Genomic DNA, 18,038 nt, shown 5'->3' on the forward strand with positions numbered 1-18,038 from the left:
AGGTAATTGTAAAAGGCGTAATCCAAATGGAAGACAGCTCTAATAGAAAGCATATATCCAAAAATAATGTACATGTTTTCCCACTTGGAAAACACATGCATAACTCCTATTAACATCAAGACAGAAAATTATATTGAGTAGACCCCAATATTGCTAAGGTCCCTGATAACAGTATGAATTAATGTGCACCTTCAAAGTACAGCAAGATGTTTTCCTACACAGACTATTAGAAAAAAAAATAAAAATACCTTAATAGAATAATAATGATCTTTTTAAAGAAAATATTACAGCCCGAATTTCTGAAACAGGATTAAAGTACGGTAGTAGCCCAGTACAAGGAAGCTGCTCAGCACCTGCTGCCTACACTGTGCCTGGCTCCAGGCAATGTTATTCATTCCTCACTTTCATGGGAGCAAAATACATCCCCTAAAAATATAAAACACAAAAATAAATAGATCTCCAGGGAAATGGAAGAGAAATCTGTTTTAAAAATAGTGAAGGAGCCTATATGTTCTAGAAAAAGCCCATTTTGCATTGTTTTGTAAGATTTACACTTTAATTTGAAACCAAAGTAAGGCATAAAATTTGTATGAAAGCAATATCTGATTTATAGATAAACTTAACACACAATATACTTAGCTCCAAATACTAGACCCCAGCGAGAAAAGGAAAAGGTTTTGAAAGATGATTAAAGTATGCTTGATAAATGTGGCTCTGAAATGCCCCAAAAGATTTTTCTGAAGTTAAATAGTAAACACAATTAACATGACTTTTGCTATAAAAACACTAAACACAATGGATTTTTTTAATTAATTTTCAATGTTATTACATGCTCCTATTGAGCTGGAATTGACTCCATCCACTAACTGTATTGCGAGACAGCTCTGCTGTCCATATGACCTTACCACCTAGATAAAAAAACAAATAGCCATTCTGTTGGTCATATGCAGAGGAAGCCATACAATAACAATGATCTTATGACCATCAAAAGTTAGCATCTTGTGGGTGGAAATTTTGTGACAGTTGAAGTATTTAAGGAAGATATATTTATAACGCTCAGATAACGTGCAGATTGATCAAACATATTATTAATTAACCAATAAAAAGTAGCAGCTGTAAAGGCTTACAAGAATACATTACTGTACACTTATGGCCTAACCTCACTATCCATATTCAAACAAGTCTCCTAGCTGAAGGCAAATCATATAATTCTTGGAAGTCTTGCATGCATCAGGACTCATTAGATTTACATATTATTATTCACAGTAGATGGTTCATTACGTTTGCTTTGAGAAAATGTACCATCTATATGGGTATTTATGTGTTTCGCATGTGCATGCCTTGCTGTGTTGTATATATTGTGTGGCTTACAACCAGACACTGCTCATGAGGTCAAGCCACAGGGCAGAGCCCACATTCCTCCACTAAACTCCAACCACCCCAAAACAGGGGGAACAAATCCAAACAGCCTTTTGGAACCAGTCCAGGCCCAGTCTGCCTTCCACATTGGGCAGATTGCTAGTTGACACAGGCCAAAACTGCTGCAGGGACTGTCTAACAGTTGGGGGGTGAGGATGTCACTGAACAATAATTTGGGCCAATTCCTGACTCCTGTTTGCTTGAATGGACATCACTTCAGTCAGGTTACTTGAAACAAGGCATTAGAACACACCATCAAGTGTTCAAGGCCAGGCTGGATGGGGCTTTGAGCAACCTAGTCTTAGTGGAAGGTTTGTCTGCCCCTGGCAGGAGGGTTGGAACTAGATGACTGTTAAGATCCCTACCAATTCAAACCATTCTATGATTCTACGATCACAGCAAGGCTGGGCTGGAAGGGGCCTCCAGAGTTCATACTGTCCATCAGATCCAAAGAGAACCTGTCCTCACAACACTGCTTTTGCGTCAAAGTTCTCTCCTACTTTTACCAAAAGGTGCGCCTGAGCCATAAGGTCTTTGCTACAAGAAAGTGCCAAGTAAAACACTTTTATCTCATTAAGCAAGTCTTCAAAAGGATAACTTACCATTTCGGTCTGCTTGTGGATTTCACCATTGGAGCCATCCCATCTCTATAGAGGCTTTTTGTTTTACTGAAGTTGACGACATTGAAAATTACTCTCTGGGGAAAAAAAAAAAAAAAAAAAGAAAAGAGGTAAAGAGGTCAAGTATAAATTATGAAATAGTTTATATGTCTATTGCATATACCAGCTGCATAAAAATATATACAGAAAATATATGGAATAGATATATATCGTATGAATTATTGTTACTCTCCATAGATCTCAGACAACAGATACCCTGTGTGTTCCTAGTATTTTAATAGTCCATGTTGTTTCCCACTGCAGTGATATACATGGAACGTATGTTTCGAATTTAGTATGCTGGTTTTTCAGTAGCTATCTTAGCCATAGAAAGAAACAGGTTACTCAGATCTGAAAACAGAAAAGCAAGTCCAGTTTCCTGCAGTTAGTGTTAGAGCTGTTGGTGGAAAGCTGGGAGAAAGGGTAGCAGTTCTCATGATAACTTTCCGTCTGCTTCATCTCTTAAAGCTTCTTAGTTGCTTCTTTCTATCTGCTTAGGCCTCACACAGCAGCAGGAAAAAAATGAAGATTTCTGATTTTCTTTCCCCAAAGAAAGGGTTATTTCTCTTCACTTCCCTTGGCAAAAGGAAGAATTTTCCTCTGCAAAAACTGTACAGGATACCTACACAGTAGAAATTGCACTTAGCCATCATTCGTTTGAATGTGAGAGAGTCCAATTCTAATCTTAGTTTACACTAATAACTTTGGAAAAACTGTATCTGATATTTAACAGTTCAAAGGACGAGCAAAATCTAGATCTTTACCGGTAATGCATTGATACTGAAAGTCAATTCATGCTGGGGGAAGAAAAGAGAAAACAGAGACAAAACCTTCTTCCTTACCATCTGTCTGCTGTAAGTCGTTTTATGCAAAATTACTTATTCTGTTTCTGTTAGGAAAGTCGAGTTCATGTCATGTATTACATTTATTTTTCAGCTATTAAATCCAGTATACCTGGTTTCTCACACCCTTTTAATACCCACCATTAATGTACACAGAAAACCTGAAATATGAACACTAAATTAACTTTAATATAATGTTCCAGGATATTCTAATACATTCCATATGTACCCCTCTCTTTAAATTTCTTTTCCACAGGTATCAGAGAAGACAGACAACTAAAAATTATATTTGCCCCTAGGTATTCAGTTTTAGAGCAAACTATTACAATGTTTCCACTCTTAATGGTTCATGAGAAGTCTGAGAATTAAATGGACACTCTTTGAAGCAATAAGACCAATTAAGCTTTCATACATAAAATTTTGCAAAAACAAATCTGGACCTTCCAGGCAGCCTGCTCAGACAACAGTGAATTATAACATTGACATGAAAGAGATCAGCAGTGGGACACTGACAACAGGAGCCCCGCACACTTATATGTGGGGCAGGTAGGAATCCAGGTAAACTATATAGCCCTAATTAAGTATCTCTGTATTGAAGAAAAATTAAGAAAGCTTTTTTTGAGGTGAGATAGCGCTGCAGATTTTGTAAATGGAAGCACCAGCTGCTACGTAAGCAAAGTCTGCAAATTAGTCAAACAAAATCTAAGAATAACTTGTAGGTTCTACTGGAAGTGACTCAAAAAACTAGCAAGTTGAGAAAAACACGTTCTTAAATATGTTAATTCAATTTTGTAGCAACATTAATGAGCAAACTACCTATCCATGTACATGAGTTTTCATGTATTTTGTCTATTGAAGCATTTTGAGATTTTCTAATGGTCAGGAGATGAGCTTATTTTTATAACTTTTGATGAAAGCATGCACTTAATTTACAAAATGTTGTATTTGTAATTTCAGGTATTTAGGATATTGCTTATCTGATGAAATATCCATCTTGGGAGGTCTCTAGTTATTTTCCATCTTCTTACATTTACAATGTGTAGCTCTAAGATAACGATATTTAGGTCTCTATATATTCCATACTCTACATGGACGCATTTTCCTGTATTAGAATGCTGAGTTTTTCCTCTGTTACTTAACTCTGTTCATATTTGTGAAAACAAATTAAGTTGCCACAAATTGGTTTGTTAATCTTGATGTTTGCATGGAGTGAATGAAACAAACAAGATCTCCAAACCAATTGCCTTAAACTTTGGATGCAATCATGCCACTGTTGGAAAGAGAAAGTTGCTAATTTTGTTACATACTGACTCAGAGCAGACAGCTGGTAGAGAATGTTCTTATTCCAATCAAGCTTATTTTGTATAATGAGTTGGGCAAATGTACACAACTGGGTAAGCAACGTATATAAAAACAAAAATATGCAGCTCATTTAACAAAACACTGCCGATTATAACATTTCAAGCACTCGTGTTCACTGCGGAGTAAGCACTTAGCAATGTGTGCAGTTCTCTCAGCGTGGTATATAGTTAGATTGGCAGAACCAAAAATTTAACAGTACAGAACAGAACTTTATCAGCATACACCACTGAAGTAATAAAGTACACAAACTGAAGCACTCAAATAAGCAGCTGAACTCAGTCAAGTATTCCTGGTGACAGCTAAAGTAGTCCATGCAGCTCAGTCAGTGAAGTGTGCAAAAATGTAATGACTACAGTATACATACCTTAGCCGGAAAAATATGTAGCTTGCTCAATAAGGTATGCAAACAAACCTGAACTGAATGCTATAATAAAAGGTTTGTGATACAGCAATTAAACATTTGCTGAACAAATCTAATTTTGAGTCTAATTTTTGTCTATACTGACATTCTTTAAGTGTGTTATACACTGTAAAGAGCAACAGGATTAGATATACGCTATGCACATTAAAACACTCTTTCTTAAGTAAATTATCACCATTCTGTATGTTTTTATGAATTATAGAGATGTACAATGGGTAGCATTTGAAGAGCAATATAATTCAGATACTCAGAAAAAAAAATAGCATTTTTTTTCTTTTTTAAGGAAGTGTCAAATTAAGAAAATAAAACTAGATGAAATGTACTTACAAATTCCCTAGAAATTGCTCTGGTCTCCAGAGCATCAATCCAGAGAACAATGGCAGAAATCTTTACAATAAAAGTACTTGTATTCCTTTTGGTGGGCATGAATACCACTGAAAGAAGCGATATTCCAACTGATGCTGTACCCGAAATGATAATTGGGTGATTTCACTTCAGTTATGATACAATTTCAATCTATCGCATTATTCTGACAAACTGATCTGCAACTTCTGGGTGGGTGGAAGAGGCATGGTGCAGAAAAGCCTCTCAGGACACCACCAGGTAAAACCACACGCTATGTGGGGAGGGCAATCAGGAGGTATTGTGGCTTCACAGCATGAGGGAGGACAAGTGCTGCAATGTCAGGCTCTGTGCGTGGACAGCCAGATCTGAGACAGATGTTGGAGAACATGAGATGAGGCAGGTATGTTCTGCCTACTGAAAGAAGGAAGACATCCTCTTTCCATAACGTGTGCAGTAAGTATGCATTTGGAGGTATCTTGCTGCTAAAACTATTAAGACAGAAAAGTGAGGAAAGCCTTGGTCCTGTCTTCAGCCTTGAAATTTACCAATTAAATCGGCTTTTCCCAATAGTCCTTTGCAAACTTATTTCAGGAATTAAAAACACAAACAGCTGTTAAGGGATGCTCAGTGTTTTTAGAGTGAGCAAGACAAAGATCAACCTTGAACACAAGGGGGAAAGACAGCTGAAACGTGTCACACATCTTATCACCAGAAATTTGCAGTTTCCTGGCTGGGGCCGGAAGGAGCTGCTGTTTTTTGGGGGGCAAGCACACATCAAGGTGGTTTTGGATTGGAGCTGAAGGCACTGAGTGTGGATAGTCATATTGGACATCATTCCAACTGGTCTGCATGAGCACAAGGTGAACTGTGATTTCTCAAGCGTTCATTGTTCTCCCACATTCTGGCAGGTTTTCCATCTGCAGCTACCAACTGAAGCAGATATCCAGAAGAAAAGTCACACCTTTGCCAAAGGTTAAGTGCCATCCCCCAGGATAAGGACACACTAGGTCCCTTCAGAGAGACTGCCAGGTTTATTTTGCATGGTTTTCCCTAGCTGACTTCTCAGGAATAGCCGAGCTGCTTTGGCTGACATTAAAAGAAAAAAGAAACAAACAAACCAAAGAACACCACAAAATTCCGCCTGAGGCAGACACCTGGCACAGAAAATTTTGTGTCAAACCCTTACAAGTATGAGAACTTATAACTAACTGAAAATAGGGTTTGCATTAGGAAGCGTCAGGCATTCTTAATACTGATGTGATATATACATATTAAATATTAACAATTATATAATATATTTAATATTAATAACATACTCATGTCAATTCCGTGGACAATTCTACGTGCTAAAAGAATGGTAGAAACTTCACTATGAGCTGCCAAAGTACCTGGGGACCAATTGTTCGAAGTCAGGAAGGAACAATTTCATCATTTAACCAGCCAAAATAAGAGAACTGGGTTCTAAGTAGTAACACTGAGACCTTTCAGCCGAAATTAAGTCCGAGCTTTTATGCTCTGAATAAGCATTAAAGATCCAAAGGTCCTGGGTACCATGGGGCTTTGCTTTGCTTTCACTGCCTGATGTCTTGATTTCCTCTCCTGCTGATTCTTTAGATTACAGTGGTTTGTGAATTCCGGAAACCTACAGCTTTTTGTGAGCTCAGTTCTTGCCTTTGGCAAGAATCTTGGTTATCCTTTCCTTCCTTCCTTCCTTATTTCTTTTTTTTTTTTTTAAATCCTTTATTTTCTAAACGTTAAGTTTTCATCCCTTTAAAGGGCAGATCTACTTCAAAACAGCATTCCATTAAAAAAAATAAAAAAAACACAAAGAAAAGAAAAATGAACTTCTCAAGTCAACCCCAGGACTTGTGAGATTTTTAGTCACCATTTCTGAATGTGAGAAACTGGCAACCTGGGATTGCTGCCTTCTCACAAAAACTGCCGCATTTTGGTATTTGTGTCAGAAGGTCTTTGGGATCTTTCCTGACAAAGCACCTTATACAAAGCTATACAAAAGTAAATTACACTGGAGGGACTTCAAACTGGAGTGGAAAAAAGTGTCACCTGCAACTGTTACCAATGCTGAAGAAAACAAGTAATATAACAGTCAGGTCTGTGCAAAATCCCCAATGAAAACTTACAAATCTCATTTTTCTGACCTTTTAAAATTTAAATCATTCATTACTGCTAACATTTTAAGATAACGAATACTTTCTTTTTCCTTTTGTAGAAACACATGCCCTTTTAAATGGAAATCTTTTTATTATTGATAGCATTTAGCTTTTTTCTCTTCAGCTAAGGAGTTTTCAAAACCTGCTGATGCTCAGGAGGGGAAAATAACTACTCACCTACTGAGGGAGGATGTTAGGGACCATCCAGAGCTCCACCAGACTCGCTAATCAGTTGCACCTGTGTCTTGTTAACTGGAGATTGTCAAGTCCTTACAAGGTAATGAAGTCTTAGGAAAGTGATGCAGAAAATGGTGTACAGATTGTGAATTATAGGATTTTTTTTTTCCCTTGGTACTGCTTTTCATTTAGTTACTTAAAAGAGAGAAACGCTAAAGTCGGGGTGTTACAAAGAGCAACATTAAAATAAGACTCAAAGGATTTCAGTACATTAAGACCTCTGATACGCTGCTATGCTAACTACAAAATGAGCTTAGCGTTTATCATGGTATTTTTCTGTGTATTTGAGATATTCTTGGTGTTCATGCTAGCCCAGCACCTATAAGCTGTATTAGTGTTTTACAGTTAATTGGGTATAGCTGTGTCTTAATGACAAAAAATACCTTTTTAAATACCAATTTAGGCACCTTCCCTGCTTATATGTCCCTTCTGGCAGTTCTTTCTTTACCTCCAAACTAATATACTGAAGCACAGATCCACTGGAGATGTAACACCTCTGTAAGGCAGGATTTCCCACTTGGAATTTCGCTGTAAACATCGGTGTTATCTCACTTAGGTCTAGGGCGGGGGGATCCTGTGGAGAAGGCCATCCTCTAGCAGAAAGCTTTCAAAAGGAGTTACAGAGGAGTTGCTATTCCCTGTTTAGTGTCGTGCCATGGACTGACCACTAATCTGGCTTCTGTGCATGACCCGCTGGACTTAAACATTGTGAGGGCAAGAGTCACTCCAAGTTTTCCCACTCAACCTTTCTTGGAAAAATGGGAAATTTGCAACCGAGCACCCTCCCCTGCCAAAAGAAGTCAACTTTCTATTAAAGTTTTTACTCTTCATTCAAACATCAATAATCAGAAACTTTCAACTGAAAAGTCAAAAATGTCCATTTAGAAAGCCGGCAGCGGTGTAATTAGACTGACTCCCGTTCCTTGCTCCTTTGGGCCAAAATCTCCAATAGAATCGCAAATGTGTCACAAGACATATATTGTATTGCGTTGATTCATCAAAAAGAAAATAGTAAGGGTCCTGACAGGGCGTATAACTAGTCTGCAGAGGTATTCAAAACAGGTTTGAAGCTGAGAGCTTCTTGCCAAATGTTTTCCATTCCTTGTAGCAAAAGGTGAAAATATTTGCAAGAAGGCGGCATCTTTACTTAATCAGCTCTGGAAAAAAAAAAAAGTACTTTTATTTTCTCTTTCCTGTCTTTCCATCTATATGCAGTCTTTGGCAAAAGAACCACTTCTAGTTACATTACTAGAAAATTGCAGAGCTACAGGAATAAGTGCGCAACTTTTTATTTGATATTTGACAGGTGTCTGGGCCCTGTTGGTCTTGTCACTGACTCCCTCCGTATGCACAAGTAATATTTTCAGGATCAGTTGAAATATAAAATAAGGAAACAGTGCATGGTCTTTCATCGGGACTTTCTCAACTAACTAAATTATTTCCAAGTATATTCCATGCCATGTTACAGCCATTGCCAGATGACATTTGAAGTACAGTCATGTATTAAACTCTTTCTCCCTAATTACAGAAGCTATCCATGTTTAGGTTCTATATTTTTTTCAGTCAATATTATGGCTGCAGGTGGAGAGTAACAGCTGGCTGTTCTGGAAGGTGTTAGCAAAATTTGTGGATATCTTACATCCCTCAAGAGGAAGCAGCTGAAAAGATATCGGTTTTTCTTTTCCTAATAGAACTTATTTAGCCAGTGAGTAGAAATGCTGCAAAGGTTGGTAGGATTTAAAATAGTAATAGTAATTACATGTTCTTGGTGGTTCAAAAAAAATAATGCTATCAACACAATGTTTTTCTGGCCCAATTCCTGTTTATGGTGCCAGAAAAAGTCAATGCAGCATTGCTATAGGGGACCACAGTAAAAAAAAAAAAAAAGCAGCCCATGTTTATGAGCACTGGCATCAAGCGTGCCACTGAAGACCAGAGAATGAAGTGACAAGCAATAAGTTCATGTGGGAGCATTCTGCTCATTCATTCATTCTTCTCTATAAAGTCTACTTCATGAAGTGCAACAGTCAGAATCAAAGCCTGCCTTACCAACAAGAGATACTCTTACCAACAAATTCAACATTTATGATGGATACCGAAGTGATGTGCAGCCATAATTACTCAAGCTTAAGGCATGGAGGTGGAGTGCTGAAAACCGACACTCCCACAGAAATACAGTGGCAGTGATATTTGTATGGATCAGGATTTTGCTCAACCCTTGAAAACACAAAAGGTAATAATCACAATTTATATAACATGCAAACAGAAAGGTAATGATCCATCTGATACCCAGGCTGAAAGATGAGAGAGAAAAAACCTTTTCAAGTGTAGGTCCTTGTGAGAAGCAAAAGGAAAATAAAGCAAGCCCTGTTAAGGTAGAGATTTAGATGAAGCTTTTCCAGCAATTGTTTACTTTGGATTTTTGCAGCTGGCATTTTTCACAGTTAAAAGCTATTGTTTGTCTGAAGCTGGTGGGAAAAACCTGTGGGGAAAAACAAGATGATAACACATAGAAAGAAAAACAGGATATATGGGAGAGCTCAAACCCAGCACCGATATATTTGCCTCAGCGTTCTCTGACGGGTTACAAAAACAAAGAGATTTTAATGTGTACAACCACTAGTTATTGCTGCCAGTGGTCTTGGTTATATTACTGGGATCGTAGCCTTGCAAATGTATAAAACCTCTCTATTTACTTCTCCAGTAATTAAGCACAGATGGGCTTTGTGTCCAGGTTTTTCACAGAGGTCTTTGGTTTTCTCTTCTTTTTAATTCAAGAGTTTTGGTTGCTACTGCAATGAAACCTTTGAACCCTCTATGTTCTCCTATGCTTGGTTCTGAATAGTAATGGAATAAAGGTTTCCCCATATTTATAGTTCCCTTATATTTAGACAGAATTGGAATCGGATCCTCACTGGAGTAGCTGCAGTGCTGATGAAAAAAAACCACCCAAAAAGGGTTTTTGTGGAAAAATATAAACTATATGGTATCAATTTCAGGGAACTAAGGGATATTGTTATAGCCCGTACCCTCTTGTTTTCTTTTGTAAAATTAATAATCCGTTCTATTTTTACTGCAGAGTTAAAATACTTTCTTTCTGCTCTTTCTAGCTGGATCCTTTTGCGGTACTGCAACATTCACACAATCCACAGATCTCTATAAGAAAATGTAATCAATATGTTAGTCTACATTGGAATCTTAACATTGACAACCAGTAGCTTGTGGTATTGATTTGAAAAAACTGCTCATGATTTCTACAGTGCTTCAGCACTATTTCTTGTATGTTCCGTTTTCACTGCCTTGAATTCTACTCCAAGTGTCCAACTCATGTACTAACAGACTATTCAAAGTTTTGTGCTTCAAAAGAAAACCCAAGGGTAAGTAGAAGGAAATCTGATCTAGTTCCTGCTCTTTTCGTGTATCTGTCTATTTGACATTTAGAATAAGATCTCAGAATGGCCTTAACCAACCATAATAGTAAGGGGATACACGAACTGTTTCATAGCTTGGAAAATCCCATTCTGAAGCTGAAGTGCTGAATGTTAGATTCAAATGACGATCTGTCTGTTTGCAAAGGTGATTCGCAGTGTGTGAATAAACATGTTTTGGCAGTGTCATGAACAGAACAGCTAAACAAAAGAACTGGGGGGCGAAGATTTCAATAGGAAAGTTAAGAGTCTTAAAGCAAACTGCCCTGTGCTGCACGTGTGTGACACAGGTGCCATTCCTCCCCGGCACTAACCCAAACTTGAGGGGAAAAAAAACCTCCAGCAATGATAATGCATCGTTACTGGGGCATGCAGTGTAACTGCAGTCCAGACAGTCAGGTCCTTTTGTTTTCAAAAGTTATAGGTGAAACTACGACTTGTCCTGACTGAGCACTAAACATGGATAAAAAAACATTTGTATTGAGAAAAGCTCTCAAACACATAAATATTAAGCCTCACTTTTAAGCATTCCTAGAGACTTAAAGTTAAGCAAACATTCACACTTCCTTCCTGAATAAGGGTGGATTTCTGATTCAGGATTTCAGACAGTCTAGCAATATGGGAAAAAGATGCTGGATTTGCCAAAATCCCATAGGCACAATTTATCCTTAGCAACTGATCATTGTAGATTGGAAGCGACATTTCTGCAGCTTTGGGATGCAGGAACATTTTTATTACTGTTACAGATCAACTTTAAGTGTAATATTGTTTTGTTAGTTTATGTAAATCAATTTGTAATGCTGTATGAATAAAAGGAATTTGAAACTGGATCGCTCATCTTTATTGGCTTTGAAGTACTGAGTATATGGTACTTTGCTGAAACTATTATATTATATTAAGTTATGAGAAACATTGCTCAGACACTGAGCAAGTCTCAGCACGAATTCTGGTAATTTTCCACCAAAAATGAGTCTCCAAAAAGAGATAAATACGGTACAGTGCTGAACGCCTTCTCTAAAGAAATCCTATCATATATGACCAAAGACCCTTTCAATATCTTACAGATTTGATTTTACTTCAGCTGACTTCCAAAAGCTAGTGTAGAAATCCGCTTCAAAGTGCCCTCTTGGTAGAGAAAACATCATCTCTAAATGGTTGCTTATTCTTCTGCAAAGCAAAAATAACAGCAGACTGCAGCTACGAGGCTACTGCAAATGCTCTGTGCATTTTACCAGGTAAATTCTGCACTCTTTAATATGCCAGTTTGATGGCATACTCAAAGTTGCTGGGAAACCTTCCGGGGAAATGTGAAAATTGATAACATTACTTCATAACACAGTATTTTAATACAGCATCTCAATATTAACCGTAATGCTGCAAAACATGTTTCAGACTTTATGCTGTTCAGTTTTTTCCTGTTGGAAAAGACTCAGGAGGTTTTTTGGAAACAATATGTAAATATAATTCCTTTCAGATTTCCTAGAATTTTAAAATCATAACAGCTAAATATACAAATTATGAGCAAAAAAATTTGCAAACGAAGATAAAAGACATTTCTCGGTTCCCTTACGAAGTAATTGCAGCTGGTCATCTTTAGTTTTCCAGACCATCATTTAAACTCTGCTTCCCAAAACACTAATGCAGTTTACACCGTTTTTTTAACAGCAATGCATACGGCAAGTCTTCCTTTGATTTTACTTAAATCTGTAGTTATCACATCATGAACACTGCTCCGACAGCCAGCCTATAACCATGTATGACAAAATCAAAAGTCTACAAAAAACTACTTTGGTGTCCAAGCATGGGGAGGGGGAGGAACCCACTTATCGCAAGGAAGGGAGGAAAACATGAACAAAAAGAATTGTATGCGATGGCATGAGTAGAAGACTTCCAATAAATACAAAATACTAATCTGAGCTTCAAAAATAAAGAGGAGTTTCCCACAAAATTGGGCCAGCGCTCTGTCAACCAAACACAAATCCCCTTTACATGGGAGAATGCCTTTCTGTGCTCCTTACACACTTGACATGGAATTCGACAGGAATTTTAGATATGCCAGGAATGAAGACTTAAGCTGTAAATGTGACTGAGAAATAAAATGGTGATTCAGATTTGGGGTGTCAGCTGCAAGAGAAGCACATGGCATGTCTCAAGAGGGTAAAATACATGGCTTAGCACTGCCCTAGTTCTGGATCATTAGAGATTTCTTTGGCATAAATCAAAGCAATCTAAATAGTACGCTTTCACCCCAACTGATCCCCAGAGTGGGAAAGCTGAGTCACTCGCACTCTGTGTCAGCACTGGTTACAAACTTTGCCACCAAAAACTCCCCAAAATGGGGACCTTCTTTCCTCAGGTGACAATTACAGCACAACACACAGAACCTGTCCACACCACAAGCTCAGATCTGTAGATAAATAATTTGTTCACAAGTAGTACTTGTGCTTTCTTCATGTATAAAGGCAGTTTAATAGCATTGTAAGTTTATTTGTCTATACCACAGCAACTTTTATGAAACACTGACATAAAAATATGACCAGGAAGATTTTTCCCTGCTAAAAAACACCCATATTCCAAAAAAGTACAGCAGCCAGGTACCCTCTTTTGGAAAGAACAATTCCTTTTCTCACATTGTTCCTCAGAGCTCATGCTTTACGACTTTTCTTCCTCAAGTAACTGGCTGAAAAGAGCATGCCTACAGGAAAAAAAAAAGAATGAACCTTGCAGGATAGATTAAAATTTTGTCCAAGTTTGTAACTCTATTACCCTAACCATAAACCAGATTACACGATATTTTACTAGAACACTGACAATTCTAAAGCCTATTAAAAATATGAACAAATCAATAAAGATAAAGCTGAATTATACATATAAGGAACATTTTCTTTATTGAACAATTCTTATAGATCGTTTTGAAATAACATTGTTCTAGACATTTGCTTGGATGATCTTATTGCTAAGTTTTAATGTGATAACTACAGTAGTTTTGCATTATGTCCTTACCAACAGCAAAAAGGCAGAAAAATTGAAAGACATTCAAATATAAACATATATGAAGTCTTCTGTAAATAGCTTCAGGGTTTTAATCACATTAACAGCATGTTTATTATTTAAAAAACTCTGCTAAATTGCAGCTGGGAAAAGGAAGAATGTCTTATTACAAACACAACTACTGGTAACTATGTTGAATGACTGTAGTTAGTTACTTTTGCCGAGAAGACTTGTGTTACTTATTAGAATTAGTAAAAAAAATATGATCTTTCATATCTGCATGAAAGGTAAACAAGGAATGGTCTGGTAAATTTAAAAGGTCTGTTTCAGTGTTTATAAAAATATTTTCTTTGAATTGAATAAATTTCTGTATATAAACACAAGATTAGCAGAGTAAATTATAGTTCAAAACCAGGGCAGCTCTTGTCCCACGAATTTGGTGCTGCCGATCACAAGTGGGTTTCAAGATTTATTTTAATCTTGATAGATGTTTAAGTGAGCTAAAATGGTTATTTCAGCACCAGAATGTGTTATGGCAGACTTCATTGTATTATATATACATAAGTCTCCCAAAGAAATATAACATTGCATATACAGATTTTTCTCACGAAAAAGCCAGGGCAATTCAGTTCTCTTTGCTTCTTTCACCCCTGGGACGACCTCTCACAATAAGAATTGTCAGTGCCTTATTTATAATGGCAGACCTCAGGTTTGATTCTGGCAGCTTTTGATCTCCTGATGGCCCAAAAGCTTTCAAATACAGAAGAATCTGATGCTTTTTTGGCATCCTGCAGTGTGCCTAAACCTCAAAAGCAACTTTTAGTCCCAGAAGTGAATTACTGAAGCAGTGTAAACAAAACACAAACGTCACAAAGTGATGAATATCTCAAACAAAATATCTTTGTCAGACAGATGACAACTTCAGATCACTTGAAAAGCATTTGCAGAAATTCTGCAATCTGCAAACAAACTTGTTTTACAACCTAAAACTAAGAAATACATGAAAATAATGAATTATTAAAACCTCAAATATTCTTTTTTGACATCCATATAAAAATTCAAATATGTCCATTCTTTTAAACATTTAGCCCCTGTAAAAAAGATTCCTACGTGTTTCCACACCACGGAAATGCACAACTACCTACTTACAAAATAACTGTCAGTAAATAGGATACAAGAGCTTCATTGAAAACTGTCTGCGATGAAGCTCTCATATCTGATTTATTGAAGAAGAACAGAATAAATGAAAGACAAAATATTTGATATCATTTGAAGAAATAACTTTTGATGAGTATGTGACAATGACAGTTATTTTATCCCTAGAAACCTCTTCTTGGATAGACTATATTGATTAGGTGAGGCCTCTACACAAACGCAGAATACAATTGTCCTAAATTTCAAATGGGAGAAAGTCTAGCTTTTTTCTCTATTAATGTGTTATTCTTTAAGTCTTAGCAAAGCTTAAGGTTTTTTTCTTTCTTGCGATGAGGGAAAGGGAAGGGAGAGAGGAGGGAGAGGGAAGGGGCCACACTATTCTGCGTAAGGTGTTGGGTTGTTTGGTTTTTTTAGCACAAAGATACAATAAAACCGGCTTGCCAATTTTCACTTTTACGTCCCTCAGTGTTGCTTCAAGGTTCCAGTGGATGCCACAAAACACTAGATCTATGCCTCAACCTATTAGGCACCAAACATTACTTTTTTAAGCAAATTGGAAATGGAGATAAAACGTTGCAGACTAGAAGGCTTGATATTCTAACCTTTTTATACCAGCTATAACTACATTAACATAAAGATAGTTGCTATAATATCATTACAGGGAATCAATGCACTTTGAAAATGTCTGTTCCTTATGCCAATTGATAGTGGAGTGAAATTAGCAATGAAGCATTGCACTAGTAACATATCCATTAATAAAAAAAAAAAAAAAAAAAAAAAAACAGGCACAACAGAAATGTCAGAAATGTGAGAATACATTTGGAAACAATTCAAAGAGATTGGGGACTGACAGCAGAGGATTTGCCAGACTAATGAAATTCCTCGTTCCTAACCTTTAAATACCTGCGTGTACAGTACAAGCCCCCATTCTGACTAAATCTGTGCTGTTAGGTTTACAAATAAACCCGCTAAGCCTTTTGCATTATTGATCAGTGATGGCATGCTTAGCCCACACGTCCTATTTACATTCCATTTCTTTTACACTTCTAAGATATAACGTGTCTTTTACAAAACAAGAGCTCTTCCCATTTAAACCCTGCAGTTTGTGTTCTTCATGCATTTTAATGGCTGTAAGCAATTTAGAAGGTTAGTCTTTGAATAGTAGATAAAACTGGCAATATTTATTGGTAAATAAATGTCTAATTATAATAATATAGGAACATTTCCAATATCATGGTCTTTCTAAATAAATAGCTGGGAAATTATCTCCTTTGTATACCAATGCTACTTAAATAAAAACTATGCAACAACTTACATCATTCTAATGTTATAATGAAAGATTTTGCAGTTATTCTAAACGCAATGCCAGAATGTTTTAATTTAAAAATAAAAGAAAAGAAAAAATGGGGATTCATAGTTAAGTCATTCCCACGTTCTGCACAGAGACAAGCTGAGCCCACCTTTCCAAGGCTAGTAAAAGAGTGTCTAGCACAGCGCCAAAGACAAATTGAGACGACGTGAGGCAGGTCTTGAAAAATTTCTTGTTTCAAGACACATTAGGAACAATTCCGACTCCTTTCGCCTGCTTCTGACCATCTGGAGCAAGAGGATGCAAAGATCAAATCCTCTTTGTAGGTGTGATACAAACCCACACACTTCCTGACCAGAATCGTCTTATAAAGTCCTTAAAGAGATGTAGAGAGAAAGTTTTAAAACAGTTTCCCAGTTCCCAAATCTGCTCAGAGCATTCGTACCACCAGGCAGTTTAAACATCAGTGTTTCTGAAACCAGAAAAGGAAAATCATCAGCCACTTCAAGCAGGTCCTGCTTTGACATCAGAAAGTCAATTCACTCAGCTTAGCAGCATTCAATTCTCAACAACATTTTGTTCTGGGTCTCTGTCAAGTTATTCTAGGCTGTGAAATTGTCAGGAATGATGGATGACTATCAGCCTTCTGCTATCTTCTTTCCTTCTCCTTAGAGATTTGCGGCTGCTGACTGCAAAGCAAATTCCTCTTTTCTTTTTTTGCACAACATACCAAATGAACAACAGTAATTATGAGAAAGCCTACACTACAATTATTTTAGCACTTAACTTTGTATTGACATCTGTAAGAGACAGAGCTCTCTAGATTGATTAGCAATGATATAGCTTCCTGCCTTTTACTAATATCGCTGCAGTCATCCTTTACATGCAATTTGCTTAAAAAAACCCACACTGTTTTTGTCTCTTAATATTTTAAATTACAAATTGAACTAATTACAGAAAAAATCTAATACTTTATGAACATGGCATATTATTATTGTACCAGTGTTTCAAACTGTACAGCATTCGTAACATAATCAAAACCGACATAAGAGAATAATTTAAGGATATTAAATGGGATTTTGTTGGGGAAAATGCTAAAGCTGTATTATTGTTCCAGGTTGAAATCCTTACTTGAACAAATCCTGTTTGGCCAGCCAGTTGCAGCCCTGGTATATATAGGGGAAAATTTTACTGAAAGCAGCGTTAAACCTATTTACACATTGATGGAATTTGATGACAAGTATTTAAACCATTTACTGAAACTAAGTACAGGAAGAAACATCTGGTCTGGGAAAAAAAAAAATAGGGAGGAAAAATACAACAGTGAGATAAAATAAACTGGGACATCCTTCAACCCATGCCAATTATAATCCAGTCTCTCATATTTCTATTGTATTCAAAATAACTGCAAAATTTATCACAAACAATTCCCTAGCAATAACACTACATTAATTAATCTCCATTACTCTCAGTTACATAGCTGTTCTTTTCAATTAGACATCATATCTGCTCAGCTCGGTACACAGGGCTACACGTACACAGTTAAATGAAAGTCTATTCCATCTCAGACACTATGGTCAATCCTGAAAAATACAGATTCGGTACCCCCAAGGCAATCATTATCAGATATCATCGTCATTGCCATTAACACTAAATCCAAACAAAACCAAAACAGCTCCACTTTCCAAAAATCTTAAAT

At 36.8% G+C, this 18,038-nt stretch overlaps 1 protein-coding gene across 2 annotated transcripts in view; it reads right to left on the reverse strand.

Annotated features, from left to right (window-relative positions):
* The window catches only part of LOC309672808 (BEN domain-containing protein 5), a gene marked incomplete at both ends in the record, with an annotated part of 984,871 nt that overhangs the window by 733,427 nt on the left and 233,406 nt on the right, over positions 1-18,038 (reverse strand). For both annotated transcript variants that reach the window (XM_082484407.1, XM_082484406.1), the window contains one exon: positions 2,022-2,116. In XM_082484407.1, coding sequence (XP_082340533.1) covers positions 2,022-2,116 — 95 coding nt within the window. The remainder of the gene's footprint in view (positions 1-2,021; positions 2,117-18,038) is intronic.

This window comes from Vanellus vanellus (genome assembly GCF_965231255.1).
Source record: "Vanellus vanellus genome assembly, chromosome: 5".
NCBI classification, from domain to species: domain Eukaryota; kingdom Metazoa; phylum Chordata; class Aves; order Charadriiformes; family Charadriidae; genus Vanellus; species Vanellus vanellus.